General features: G+C 37.6%; 1 protein-coding gene across 3 annotated transcripts in view; it reads left to right on the forward strand.

Annotated features, from left to right (window-relative positions):
• The window catches only part of SWT1 (SWT1 RNA endoribonuclease homolog), a 104,369-nt gene that overhangs the window by 17,026 nt on the left and 72,018 nt on the right, over positions 1 to 15,325 (forward strand). For all 3 annotated transcript variants that reach the window (XM_059412778.1, XM_059412779.1, XM_059412780.1), the window contains exons 5-9: positions 222 to 951; positions 6,328 to 6,387; positions 7,821 to 7,950; positions 9,117 to 9,218; positions 10,272 to 10,460. In XM_059412778.1, coding sequence (XP_059268761.1) covers positions 222 to 951; positions 6,328 to 6,387; positions 7,821 to 7,950; positions 9,117 to 9,218; positions 10,272 to 10,460 — 1,211 coding nt within the window. The remainder of the gene's footprint in view (positions 1 to 221; positions 952 to 6,327; positions 6,388 to 7,820; positions 7,951 to 9,116; positions 9,219 to 10,271; positions 10,461 to 15,325) is intronic.

Here is a 15,325-nt window from a genome sequence, read left to right on the forward strand (position 1 = left end):
GAGCCCGATGCGGGACTCGATCCCAGGACCCTGAGATCATGACCTGAGCCGAAGGCAGCGGCTTAACCCACTGAGCCACCCAGGCGCCCCGCCCATTTCTTATTCTTTATGAAATTTGTATCAGACCAGTTCTGTCATTTCTTGACTGAATAACACAGTACAGCATTATGTATGATCATGTATAATTGCAATGTAACTTGGGTTTCTGTGTTGCTTTACAGATTGGACGTAGCAACCGAGCCTCCAGGAAGGAAACAAAAAATCAGTTCTTCATCCCAAGGCCCTGTTAAACTCCAAGAAGCATCATATTCAAATGCTAATCAAATTATTTCACCGAGTCCTTCTTCACAAGGAACTAAAAAAGATCTAAGGAGATATGTAGATTTTAAAGATATTAAATTGACAAATCTTAGGAATAAGCCTGACCATGGAATTAAAAACCTTAGTAATCCTAAAATGGCCAAAGATGTAAAACCTAAAACTGAAGTCCAGGCAAGTGAAAAACAATGGCCTCATGCACTTGCTCAGAGGGAGAAGATGAAAGAACTCAAGAAAGAAAGGCACAGGAAATGTAGGGACAGTTCTGAAAAACGCGTTTCAGAGAAATGCAAGAGAATCCATTTTTCTCAGGATCATAATTCCAACAAGATACTTAAGGAACCCCTTGAATCTAGGAGGAGGAGGATCAGTTTCAAAATCCCCGTAAAATCCCGTGATACCTTCCAGAAGCTTGTAGAAGAAAATGTCTTCAGTTTAGAGTCTAACAAGTCAAAGACTAAGCAGGAGAAGAAACGCCTGGAAGGCTCCCAAGTTTCATTAAATTTGACCAGGCATAAAAGTGAACATTTATTTTCAGATTCCACATCTAAGCAGGTTGTTCATGAGTGGAAAGTAAAAAACCATCCTGAGCAACAAGAAAGTGATTCAAGTTCCAGGGAAAACGTAATCCAGGTAAGGTGGTGTAAAATGTTAATACAGGTTTTAGGAGAGAATTTTAATAGGATCAGGTTTGTTTCTGTTACGAATAAGATCACAGAGAGCTCATTCTGTTTAATCAGGAAGATATATGTTAGTTCCTTTATCTTATCCCTTTAGTTCCAACCTCCTTAGGAAGATATCCTGGCAAGTATCAAGGATCCTAATAGAAGGTGATAATGTGAAAGGTGGAAAGAAGCAGTTACAAACAGTCCTTTCAGAAAAGCCCTGCAACTGTCTCTTGGGCACTTCTGTAACCCTGGGTACTATAGAACGTCCAAGGGTCAATATTCTGAATAGCTATTCTTCTAACAGTCATATTAGAGTTCCACTGTATGCCAGGCACTGCAGTCATGGTGTCTGCTTCCAGAGACTTATCTATGTGAGGAGACACACAATCAATCAATCACCTTATGTCTGATAAGTACTTACCACTTAACATAGGAATCCAGAGTAATGTAGAGAGAAACCTTAAGAAGAGTTTACTGGAGGGGGTAACATTGAACGTGAGAGCTGAAGAATGAAAAGGAGTTAACTCAAGGGAAGGCCAGGTCGGTGGGATAGGAGAAGCAGGGATGTTCCCGGCAAAGGGAACTACGTATACCGAGATCTGGGTTGGAAAGTTTTGCTTTTAAGTTATGTAATAAATCAGAATGTGTGAACTAATAGGAGAACCTCATCTCTCTACAGTCTTGTTTATGTGGCAAATAACATTATTTACCTTTAAGAGAACTTTCAAATCCTTGGAATTTCACAGCTTCCAACAGACTGAAATTTGGAGACTGCTTTTAAACAGGGCTGGTTGAGGGGCGCCTGGGTGGCTCAGTAGGTTAAGCGGCTGACTCTTGATTTCGGCTCAGGTCGTGATCTCATGGGTCATGGGATTGATCCCTGCGTGGGACTCTGCACTCAGTGTGGAGTCTGTCTCTCCCCTCCCCATCTTCCTTGCCACTCATGCTCTATCTAAAATAAATCAATAAGATCTTCAAAACAAAGCAAAACAAAACAAAACAGGGCTGGTTGAATGTACCTCCTTTTAGGAAGAAAACTGTAGACTGCAGTATAAAATACTTCTTAGGAGAAACAGAGGGATTGTCACGAAGGAGACCCGAAGAGCTGGAGAGAGGACTTTCTGTTCGGTGAACTTGAAGGAGTCCAAAGAAGAACAACTGAGTTTGTTCTTTTTATTGCTTTCTTAAAGAAAAGCTCCAGTTTTCCTGCGTTATAACCAGTTCTCTAGCATAAAATGTGAGAATGGAGTTTGAAGCTGGGAGTATGTTCATTGAACATCTTTGTGTCGTTGCTTAATGTTCATTCCCCTGTACTGTGCATCTAAAGATGTGAGCAATCCCCAGCAGTATTTTAGTTTAGTTTTTTTTTTTTTCCCCCCAAGATTTTATTCGTTTGTCAGAGAGAGCAAGAGAGCACAAGCAGGGGGAGCAGCAGGAAGAGGGAGAAGCAGGTCCTCCACTGCAGGGAGCTCAAAGAGGGGCTCGATCCTAAGATCCCGGGATCATGACCCAAACCAAAGGCTGACCCCTAACTGACTGAGCCACCCAGGCGCCCCTACCTTATAGTTTCTTTTAGTCTCTACATAGAATTACCACATAAATCAAAAGAGGTATATAGTATGAATATTAAGTTGTAGGAGAAGCAGTTTTTGTTTTTGTTTTTTTAAAGATTATTTATTTTGAGAGAGAGACAGTGAGAGAGAGCATGAGAGGGGAGAAGGTCAGAGGGAGCAGACTCCCCATGGAGCAGGGAGCCCGATGCAGGACTCGATCCCAGGACTCTGGGATCATGACCTGAGCCAAAGGCAGTCACTTAACCAACGGAGCCACCCAGGCGCCCCAGGAGAAGCAGTTTTTACATGGTTACTTTCCAGTTATTGGAATTAAAACTCTTTATCCGCTATTCTTTAATAGCAGTCCTATCAGACTTAAAGTCATTTAGACACAGGAGCAGCAAGTAAATATTGTTCTTATCTTGAATATATTCTCTAGCATATTATCGACAGTAGCTACTCTTAATATTATGTTTATTGTTTTCCTCACAAGTTCCTCAATAGATAATTATCTTCCTAAAATGATGAGAGTACTTTATAGGGAAATAATTGTTATTTTCTGGATTTGGTAACCCTGTTATTTAGTAATCCTGTTACGCTTTCCTAAGAGAAAAAACTTCTTTTGTTTCTTAAGTTTTAGGGTCCTTTGATAGAGACCCCTTTTCTGTATCCTCCCCTCACCCTTGCAAACCAACACTCTAAAGATTTATGGTTTATAGGACACTGCAAACAGCATCCCACTTAATACTTACAGACCTATGAGGTAGCTGTTCAGCAGTTTATCAAACATTAATTAAAGCTACCTGTTATGTATTAGGTTCATCTCTAGGTTCTGGGGTCTTAGAGATGAGTAAAATGATCTTTACCCTTAGGAAGTTCCCAGGGAGGCAGATTAGTAGACAGATACAGTTGCAATTTAGTGAAATACATATTAGAGCCCTACAAATTCGACTGGTGTTAGTATAAGTTTGGGGGTAAGTTCAGGAAAGGCTCACCAAGGTGGAGATTCTTGAGAGTGGTAGTGAAGGGTGTGTAGAGCAAGGACCAGGTAGGACCAGGATAGAGGGCCACAGTCATGAGGTTGTATGACAGGAGTGTACATGGGCACGTAAGTTGTTCAGCATGACTAGAGTTGAGATGTGTAGAAAATCTATGTATAGGAGAGGCTGTGGGAGAGGAAGCCAGGGTTCAGACAATGGAGTACTTTGTATCCCATGGGAAGGGTTTTTTTGTTTGTTTTATCTTGTATCCTGCAGATGGTATGGAAAGCCATCGACACATAATCGGGGAAGCAGTGTAATCTGGTTTTCAGGTTAGAATCACTCCAGTAGATAAAACCATTGTTAGTTTTGTTATTTATACTCCTATTTGCCATCCGCAGAATACTGTATCCCAGTTCATTTATTTACTAAAGCATGGTAAGAAGAGGGGAACAGTTAAATGCCCACTGAGACTTTCCTTTTTAATAAGGAGAGGTCTTCAGAAACCACTGATGTGAGCTTGGTTTGGAGGAGTGACAGAACTTGTTGAAGTCCCTGGAAGTAGCCTGTGGTCAAAGAGAGTGAAGGGTAGTCAGGACCTAAATAAACAAACAAAACTTCAAACATCAGGAGTCATAGGAAATTCTGGTAATAATCTCTACCTTGTTTGGCACTTCCTAATCAGAGAGAACCTTAGGGATCTGGTGAAATTTAAAGTCAGATGGAGAATCATGGGACAGTAAAGGTATCATGAACTTAGTGTGTGATGTATATGGTGTTATATATACCATATGAGGACTGATGTTGGGAAGTCAGGATGAGAGCCGAATTCCCAGTAAGCAACATATGATACACTTGTTTAAAGACAGTATGTCATTTCTGCCATTTATAGCTGCCTGAGTTTGGTGTTATGTCAGAGAATTCTTAGATGATGATTTTGGTTTAGTGGTGGCTTTTGCTGAGTTCACTATTACCTGTACAGAGGGTCAGGTAAGTCTTATCTGCTTACCAACAGTGCCAGTGAAAACTTGGAATTAATATATTTTCAACCTCTGCTAGAGAGAGAATTAAAACACAAACCTCTGGCCCTCCACCCATGTAGAATAACAACTCTTGCAGTTTTCAGCTTTTCCCCTTCAGTCGTCTCCTAATGTTCAGGTTCCCTCTTTTTGTCATGTCACTTTTAGAAATGGGTCAAACTACTTCTGGGTGAAAATTTTCCACCATTGAAGGCCAGCCTGTTTATCTTGTCTGTGGCTCTTTCGGTTTCTCAGGGTGGCATGTAGTTCTGTTCTTAGAACAGGAGTATTTTCAGGGACTTCTGGGTGGCTCAGTCGGTTAAGCGTCTGCCTTCAGCTCAGGTCATGATCCCAGGGTCCTGGACTTGAGTCCTGCATTGGGCTCCTTGCTCAGTAGGGGAGCCTGCTTCTCTCTCTCCTACTCCCCCTGCTTGTTCTCTCTCTCTTTCTCTCTGACAAATAAATAAATTCAATTGTTTAAAAATAATTAAAAAAAAAAGAACATGAGTATTTTCAGGAATGTATATAAGAGGGGCGCCTGGGTGCCTCAGTGGGTTAAACCTCTGCCTTCGGCTCAGGTCATGATCTCAGGGTCCTGGGATTGAGCCCCGCATTGGACTCTCTGCTTAGCGGGGGGCCTGCTTCCTCCTCTCTCTGTCTCTCTGCCTGCCTCTCTGCCTACTTGTGATCTCTGTCAAATAAATAAATAAAATCTTAAAAAAAAAATAAAAAAAGGAATGTATATATGAATGAGTGAACTTTAAAGACTTTCTACCTTGTTTCCTTGACTTACTAGAATGAGGCTTTTCTATTCTAGGGTCAGTTTCTCTTCTAGGGCCGATTTACCCCAGAGGGGGCATTTGGCTGTCGACTTGATGAAGACATTTTTGACTGTCAAGATTGGGAGGGAGTCGTGCTACTGGTATTTAGTGGGTAGAGGCAGGATACTGTGAAACAGCATAATGTACATCATAGCCCTTAAAACAGAGAATTATCCAATGCCAAGTGCCAGTAGTGCCAAGGTTGAAAACCCTACTCTAGGTATATGCTTCATTCTCTGTCCCCACCCTGCAAGGTTTTTTTGTTTGTTTTGTTTTATACTGGTTTTTAAAATTATGTTCAATTAGCCAACATACGATACATCATTAGTTTTTGATGTAGTGTTCAACGATTCATTAAGCTGCATATAACTCCCAGTGCTCATCACAACACATGCCCTCCTTAATACCTGTCACCCACTTACCCCATCCCCTTACCCTCCTCCCTTCTGTAATCCTCTGTGTGGTCCCTGAAGTCCAGAGTCTCTCATAGTTTGCCTTCCTCTCTGATTTCTTTCCATTCAGTTTTCCCTCCCTTCCCCTGTGGTTCTCCATGCTATTCCTTATGTTCCACATATGAGTGAAACCATAGGATAATTGTCTTTCTCTGCTTGACTTATTTCACTCAGCATAATCCCCTCCAGTTCCGTCCATGTCAGTGCAAATGGTGGGTGTTCATCCTTTCTGATGGCTGAGTACAGCCACTCTGGGAAACAGTATGGAGGCCCCTCAAGATATTAAAAATAGAGCTACCCTATGACCCAGCAATTGCACTACTAGGTAATTAGGCCAAAGATACAGTGAAAAGAAGGGGCATGTGCACCCCAGTGTTCATAGCAGCAATGTCCACAAGAGCCAAACTGTGGAAGGAGCTGAGATGCCCTTCAACAGATGAATGATAAAGATGTGGTCCATATATACAATGGGGTGTATGCTTCATTCTTAACTAATAAAATTACTTTTCATTTCAGAGTTTTGAAGCTCCATGTTCTTCAGCGTCGTTTGAAAGTATTCAAGATACAGATCAAGAGGTTACTGACATACTTATTTACTTTGAATATTTCAATGAAATTAAGTCAAAACAGTTCCTATATTAATAATAAATAATGACGGGTGCCTGGGTGGCTCAGTGGGTTAAACCTCTGCCTTCGGCTGGCTTGGGTCATGATCTCAGGGTTCTGGGATCGAGCCCCGCATTGGGCTCTCTGCTCTGCGGGGAGCCTGCTTTCCCCCTCTCTCTGCCTGCCTCCTTGCCTACTTGAGATCTTTCTCTCTCTATCAAATAAATAAATAAAATCTTTAAAAAAAATAATGACTATAAACACCTTGGTAATATGAAAGTAGTGATACCTCTAACTTAATCAATATGTACGTTTTACGAAATTATAAAAAAACTACTTGGAAGATATTTACATTTAATTGATCACCTTTTTGTCTTTGTTTCTAGTAAGCTCTAAATGTTTTGGAATAAAGAGCATGGAGCCTATAGCCAAAAGTTACATGAATTTTGATTTAATGTTACCATACTTTTGCATGCTTATGCCTAAGCTTACCAAAATTCAGTATGATATTAATCTGTTGGCTTCATTTTTCTAATTAGCAATAAGGTGAAAATGTTATTCAGTGAAAATGAGAGTACATGCATATTTATTTATTTTTTCACCTGTTGTTTCATTTCCCAGGTAGAATCTCTTGATTGAACCTCTTGGAATTATTGTATAGCTTTTTATGTTTCTTGGTCCTAAATTAAAATTAGGTTCATGAAATACTTTGTAGTTTTCTATTTAAGGAAGACTTTAAAACCATATTGATTGATTTTTATTTGTGATAATCATTTGTATTTTTCTGCCCTGTGGATCAGTGCTTCTTGATAGAAGAAAGATTTCTCATTCCTACTCCAGATCTAGATGAGACATATTAATTCTTAGCATCAAAATACATTAGGGAACTACTTCCCTGAAGTGAGAAGGGTCTTAAAATCTAGATTTCAAAAAAAAAAAATCTAGATTTCAGTTTTTGATGGCTCATAACTAATCTTAGAACAAGAAGAGGCTTATCATCCAGATGAAAAGATAGTTGGCTCCCAAAGTACATTGATGTGAAAACAGGTTGAGAACCAGGTCTACTATGTACTAGGCTCTGTGCAAGGAACTTCATATTATTTAATCCTCACAAAAATAGTAATAGGAAACAGATGTTTAACGTTCTTATTTTGTAGATGAACAAGCGGAGACCCAAGCTAGCTAAATAATTTCCTTGCCTAAGGTTACAGAGGTAGTAAAAGTTTTAAAACCCTGTGTGTGGTTATAAATCTGTATCATTTGCCCATTCTACCTCCATATTTTTGGGACCTTTTTCCCACAAACCATCTCAAGTAAACTTATTAGAGTTCATTGCTTTCTAATCTTATTAATCTGCAAGTAGATAATCCAAAATGTTTTACTGTGGGTCTTTCACAATTTAGATGCAGATAGTAGAAGAGCTCCATGCTGCACGTGTGGGAAAAAGTGTGGATTTGCCTGTGGTTTTCTCTTCCGGAGAGTTAACGAGCATGGAGATCGACTTGGTGGAAGATGATGTACATTCCTCTGCTGGTATACCCTATCTGTACATGATGATGTCTGTGATCTGTGCTTTCTTAGGAATTAATGAGCCAACATGCAATTTTTATAATATTTAGATGAAAAATGTTAAATTGTGCTCATTTGAAAAATAAGGTATGGTATATGTCTTCTAGTGACAGTGTACAGATCTAATATGTGTCCCATTTGTTTTATACATCTCACATTATTAGGATATTTTAGATAAATTTTCTCATTCTCTTTTTTTCCCAAGGGTCAGTAATCAGGGTTATCTTTTATTCTGCTATCAACTATCAGAGTTGTCTTTTATTCTTGCCCTAAATCATGACTTTTGACAGTTTCAATTATGTAAAGCACTGATCAGAAATAGAGAACAATTGACGGTTACTGGGGGGAAGATGGGCTGGGGGTTTGGATTAAATGGGTGATGGGTTAAGGAGGGCCCTTGCAGTGATGAGCGCTAGGTATCGTATGTAAGTGATCAATCACTGAATTCTGTATCTGAAACTTATATCGTACTGTATGTTAGTTAATTGGAATTTAAATAAAAACTTAGAAATAATGAAGATTTCTCAAAGGTATTATATTCATGGATTTCTTATTTATGTAGTAAAGTTTTGATCATTCTTCCCACTCGGAGAAGGTGATAGATAATTACCCAAAGTCTGTTAGCATACTATTTTGAATTTATAAAAATATAATGCTGCATTACATTCACATCATACTTTTCAATTTACTAAGTGTTTTCCTGTGCATAAACTTATCTGATCCTCACAATGGCCCTATGAAATAAAATGCTAATGTTACATGTTTTCTTTCATTTGCACATATTTATCTTTTCAATTATATTTCACTCACAGTGTATTAAAATTAGCCTATAAATCCCAAGTGTACCACTACTAGTGATGCAGAATAAGGTTTGGCAAACAGTTCCCACTGGAACAAATCAGTTTATGATTAAAAATGCACTCAAGCAATTCATGATGTTTTACTGGTAGATAGTTAAACATTGATTATTGTTCTTTTAAGGATTAGAATGAACGCAGTTTTGTTTTTGTTGTCTGAAGGACTGCCTTCTCTTAAGAATGCCATCAAAGTTCTATGATATCAAAACTTTAGTTATTGTACAAGTCTATTAGCAAAGGTCTTGAAATCCTGACTTTGCTCTTTTTCTCTAGCAAATACTGCTTCAGATAAAAAGCTTCTAATTGTTATTGACACAAATATTCTGATGAATCACCTCAATTTTGTTAGAATTTTGAAGACAACAGAAATTCCAGGTATTTATAAAGCCTAATTCTGATTTTCTTATTTGAATTGAAATTTTGTATTAACAATGATGTGGGTATTGTTTTCCCCACAAATACATTTCCATTTAGATATGTTATGAAGTATGTATCTTTTTTATTTTTTTAAAGATTTTATATATTTATTTGAGAGAGAAAGAGAGAGCATGAGAGGGGAGAAGGTCAGAGAGAGAAGCAGACTCCCCACAGAGCTGGGAGCCCGATGTGGGGCTCAGTCCCGGGACTCTGGGATCATGCCCTGGGCCAAAGGCAGTGGCTTACCCAACTGAGCCACCCAGGCGCCCATGAAGTGTGTATCTTAAAATATATATTAATCAGCAGAAGTTAAAAAAAAAAAAAGCCTTCACAGGTCAAACAATCCAAAGTTACTCTTCTTTGATCTCCTACAGTATCTTTTTTTTTTTTTTTTTTTTTTTTACATTCATTGACACTTACATCTGTTGTTCTTTTAAAGATTTATTTATTTATTTGTGAGAGAGGGAGAGAGAGAGTGCTTATGCACAGGGGCAGGGGCAGAGGGAAGAGAGTCCTAAACTGACTCCGCCCTCAGAGCTGGACATGGGGTTCATTCCTGACCCTGAGATCACAACCTGTGCCAAAATCAAGAGTCAGATGCTCAACCCACTGCAGGCGCCCCATACTTAACATCTGTTTTTAATTACCATTATTTATATATTACCGCTTCATTTAGACTGTGAACTCCTTACTTTAAAACTTCCAATGCTCCTAAAGCAGTTCAATTTAGTAGTTCAATAAATATTTGTTGGGACGCCTGGGTGGCTCAGTTGGTTAAGCAGCTGCCTTCGGCTCACGTCGTGATCCCAGCGTCCTGGGATCGAGTCCCACATCGGGCTCCTTGCTCGGCAGGGAGCCTGCTTCTCCCTCTGCCTCTGCCTGCCATTCTGTCTGCCTGTGCTCGCTCTCGCTCTCTCTCTCTCTGATAAATAAATAAAAATCTTTAAAAAAAATAAATATTTGTTGACTTAGAACAAATATAAGAAATAAGAAATCTTTTTTATTTTTCAGGCTTTGACAAACTTGTGTTAATAATTCCCTGGGTGGTTATCCAAGAGCTGGATCGTATGAAGGCAGGAAAACTGCTAAAACATGCCCAGCACAAAGCTGTGCCTGCAGTTCATTTCATCAATGACAGTCTCAAAGATCAAGATAGAAAGCTATGGGGTCAGTCACTACAGCTTGCGTCGCAAAAACTTTGTAAGTATTGTTCTCTCAGGGTGTTTCCTGATTAAGGTTTGTTTGGCTGCTGACTCACTGAGGGAAGATGGTGCAGAACTTTAAAAAAAAAAATTGTGAGCATTGGAATGTGAATGGCCAGATGTAGTGATGCTTAGTAGTATTCTAGTAGTCTTGTTTCAGGCATTCTTGGATTTTTATTTTTCTGCTTCTAGACCTTCTTAGGTTATGTCTATTTCACAGATAGTGACTCTATAGTTCTATATGCATAATTTTCCATATTATAGTACTTTGGATTTTTTTTTTTTTTAAGTACCAGTGTTGAGTGATGAGGCCAGTAAGTAATCAAGGTTTCTAATCTGTCAGTGATTAGACTTTGTCACTGTGGAGTTTGTATAATGCAGCAAGAGGCATTGTTTTCCTCTGGTTTGTCAGAATCTGTAATAAGAAGGTGTTTGTATAATAAATGTCCATGGATTGATTCATTTTTTTCCATATTTGTTTCAGTCATTTTTAAGTCATTTTAGTCTTAGAACCTAAGTATGCAATGTCATATATATATATATATATATATATATATATATATAAATCACTTCGAGGGGAAAAAAGATCTATGTGTAAAGCAACACTGTTGACTCTGCAGAGTTTATACATATATTTAGAGGAGGATCTATTTTATTCTTTAAAACCTTGTTTTCAACTCAGAATCATTTATATATGTACATTTATACTAACTTAAATATCACAGACTTATGTTTTCTACTCATATATAGTATAAGATATGAAAAAATTCATTCTATGATGAACTTAATCATGGTATTAACCCTGAGAAGGCTTTCGGCATAGTCTTCTAGTCTTAAATCTTTGAAGAAGGGCCTCCATCATTCATTCATTCATTCATTCATTCATTCATTCCCATTCATTTTCTTTACAAATATTTATTAGCGCTTAGTGTGTTCCATATACAATCCTTATGCATTTTGAGCAGGAGCTTCATGTGGTATTTTTAAAAGCTTTCAAAGGAAAACCACAAATATTAGAGTTAAGAAAATACTAAAATTTTGAACATTTATGTTAAATTGAACATCTCAGGTGGTCTTTTTTTTTCACTTTTCATTATGAAACATTTCAAATGCAGAGGTCAAATAATGTATGACTCCTTGTGTACCTTTCATTCTTTTTCAGTAATTATCAACATTTTGTCATTCTTTTATTCTCTCATTTTCTTTTCTCCTCTTCCTATTCTTGGAACTCCTGCAGTAGTTTGAAGCAAGTCCCAGATATTGTAAGATATCATTTTTACTCATAAATACTTTGATATGTGTTGCTAACAGATAGGACTTTTTTTTTCTGAACAGCTACACCATTAACAAAATTAATCCCAGTCTAAACCATGTCAGTAAAACCCCAAACCTTAAAAGGAGAGGAGAATTTTTTTACTCTTAATCTTTTACTTTTTTTAGTTTGTTGATATAAACTGTACTTTATTATATAATACTTTGGATAAGGATGATAATAATGGGTAATACTTAACATAGCCATTTTTCTCTGAACCCTTTTACAAGTATTTTACCAGCTAATATCTTGTTCAAACCATACAGTACTTGTGGAAGTTATTAGCCCCATTTTATAAATGAGGAAATTGAGACATTGAGGGGTTAAGAACTTGATCTAAATAGCATGTCTATTTCTTCAATAGATTTGCTTTGAAAATTATTTTAGAAGAGATATTTCAGCCACATTTATTATTTATAGATGCTTGGTATGTTTCTTTTGACTTTTCCATGTTCATATGCTTTTTTGATGCTTTGACTTCCTCAGTCTCTGCTTTTTTTTGATGACTAAGGAGAGTAAGTCACAGTAGTGGTCTCAGACTTCTGTGTTGTTTTAATTTCTGGGTGTCTTCCTCAAAACCCATATTTTACGTCAGTGTTTGAGTGGTATCATTAGATTGTAGTTTTTATTAAATTGCTGAAATTGCTTTTAGTTATAAGGCCATAGATATAATAATAGATTATTTGTAATTGTCTGTGTCAGCTAAGTCCTTTATGTGTTTCTCTGTATCACTGTTTTCTTCATTGATCATTAAAACATTACTTATAGGGCACCTGGGTGGCTCAGTTGGTTGAGCTACAGCCTTTGTCTCTGGTCATGATCCCGGACTTCCAGGATCGAGTCCCGCATCGGGATCCCAGCTCCATGGGGAGTCTGCTTCTCCCTCTGACCTTCTCCTCTCTCATGCTCTCTCTCTCTTATTCTCTCTCAAATAAATAAATAAAATCTTTAAAAAAATTTTTCTAAATAAAAAAAAAATTACTTGTATAAAGTACAAGGTGCTTAATAGGTTTATTCTGTTGCTAATGATTTTATGATACCCATTAGAAATATCTTTAGGCTTTTTTATCATAATGAAATTACATTTTGTATTCTAATGATAAACTAATAGTCTTATGAGAAAACTCAATTCAGGATTATTATTATTGTTTTAAAGATTTTATTTATTTATTTGACAGAGAGAGAGATCACAAGCAGACAGGCAGGCAGAGAGAGGGAGAAGCAGGCTCCCTGCTGAGCAGAGAGCCCAGTGCCATGCTGGGCTCCTCCTCAGGATCCTGAGATCATGACCTGAGCCAAAGGCAGAGTCCTAACCCACTGAGTCACTCAGTTGCCCCTCCATTCTGGATTTTTTTTTCTTAAGATTTTATTTATTTATTTGACAGACAGAGATCACAAGAGGCAGAGAGGCAGGCAGAGAGAGAGGAGGGGAAGCAGGCTCCGTGCTGAGCAGAGAGCTCTATCCCAGAACACTGGGATCATGACCTGAGCTGAAGGCAGAGGCTTTAACCCACTGAGCCACCCAGGTGCCCCTGAACAAAGATTATTAATAGGTGATTCATAGATTATGAATCTATGGTGCCTCTCAATTCAGGTGCCTCTCAATTCAGGATTATTGAGTAAAATTAAAGTTCCTGTTTGGAAAAAAGCAAAAACAAAATGACACTTTATAAATGTCGGGCACATTTGCAACCAGCTCTTAGTAATTGCTGCTTTTGTGTTCTTTTTCTTTTACATCATCAGTAAGTATTATAGCAATGTATTTTTTAAACAAGCATTTTTCCATTAAAAACAAATGTAGATAATGTTAAATAGTCTTTATGGACTTTAATTTTAGCCTGGTCCTTAACTCCTTTCAAGATTGTATTTATTTAATGTTGTATTTAGTAACATGAGAGGTGAATAGGATTTGAAATCTGATTGATCTGAGTTTATAACCTGACCTGAGGAAAGTTAAAGATGAGGAAACTAAGGAAATAAAATGGGGGAAAATAACCTCCAGCTCAACAAATGATTGTGAAGTTTGAGTTCAAGTACCTGACGGTTTATAGCCTAGAATAGGTGATAATTCTTTTGTGTCCTTGCTATGTGAAAAGCTTGTATAAATTTACGAGAAAAACAAAAAGATCCCCTTTCCCTAAATGAACAAAGATTATTTTATCTATCTATCTATCTATCTATCCATTTATTTATTTGACAGACAGAGATTACAAGTAGGCAGAGAGGCAGGTAGAGAGAGAGGAAGGGAAGCAGGCTCCCGGCTGATCAGAGAGCCCGATGTGGGGCTCGATCCCAGGATCCTGGAATCATGATATGAGCCGAAGGCAGAGGCTTTAACCCACTGAGCCACCCAGGTGCCCCTGAACAAAGATTATTAATAGGTGATTCATAGAAAAAGAAGTACAACTAGTCAGCCTCTTGTTCTCTACAATTACTTTCCTCTTTGCCATTTTGAATGTTGTTAATTTCTTACATATAGATATTTCTAGTTTAAATCTTTCATTTTTTCCTTTCTTTTTATTGCTTCTAAGTTTAGAAAGTTATTCTTTTGCATCATATCAGTGCTTTGGGAATATGAATTAGTAACTTCTCAGGAGAGCAGTTTATCAGTGTGTTTTAAGAAGCCTAAAGATACAATTTCCTTTCTAGAAATGTTCTCTAAGACACAATCAGAGATGCTGTCAGTGATTTATATAAATAATGTTCATAACACTATTAATAGAGCAAAAAAATTGAAACAACTTGAGTGTCTAATAATTGACAAAGTTACAATATTATAGCTTTGTGAAAGAATACTACTGTATTTCAAAAAAATGACAAAGTAGGATTTATTTATTTATTCATTTATTTTTTTTTTTTGACAAAGTAGGATTTAAAAGAAAAAAAAAATCATCCCAAATTTGTTAGATTATGCATTATATACTTAGAGGTAGGGAATGTTGGATATATGTAGCTGATGGAATTGAGTTACTTTAATTTTCTTTGTATTTTCCAGATTTTCTAAATTACTTTTCTTTTATAATAAGGGCAAAATAAAGTTATCTGCCACCCTCACACCTCCACACTGCATATTTTGCATCATTTTTATATTTTCTTGTATTATATTTTTGTTGATTCATGTATTTGCCAAATACCTATACCAGCACTGTTCTGGGGCTACATCAGTGGGAAGCAGTTGAGAAGCTTAAATTCCTAAATGCTTAAATATTAAACATCATGCTAACTATAATTTATACAGGATTTTGGGGGGTTTTTGGTGTTCTGAGTAGAGATCATGCTGTTGTGCCACTTAAGCTTGAGTTTAACATAATGTGTTTTACTTAAAAAGTACTTGCTAGGGCGCCTGGGTGGCTCAGTGGGTTAAGCCGCTGCCTTCGGCTCAGGTCATGATCCCAGGGTCCTGGGATCGAGTCCCGCATCGGGCTCTCTGCTCAGCGGGGAGCCTGCTTCCCTCTCTCTCTCTGCCTGCCTCTCTGCCTACTTGTGATCTCTGTCTGTCAAATAAATAAATAAAATCTTTAAAAAAAAAAAAAAAAAAAAGTACTTGCTAT

Source organism: Mustela nigripes, chromosome 10 (assembly GCF_022355385.1).
Source record: "Mustela nigripes isolate SB6536 chromosome 10, MUSNIG.SB6536, whole genome shotgun sequence".
NCBI classification, from domain to species: domain Eukaryota; kingdom Metazoa; phylum Chordata; class Mammalia; order Carnivora; family Mustelidae; genus Mustela; species Mustela nigripes.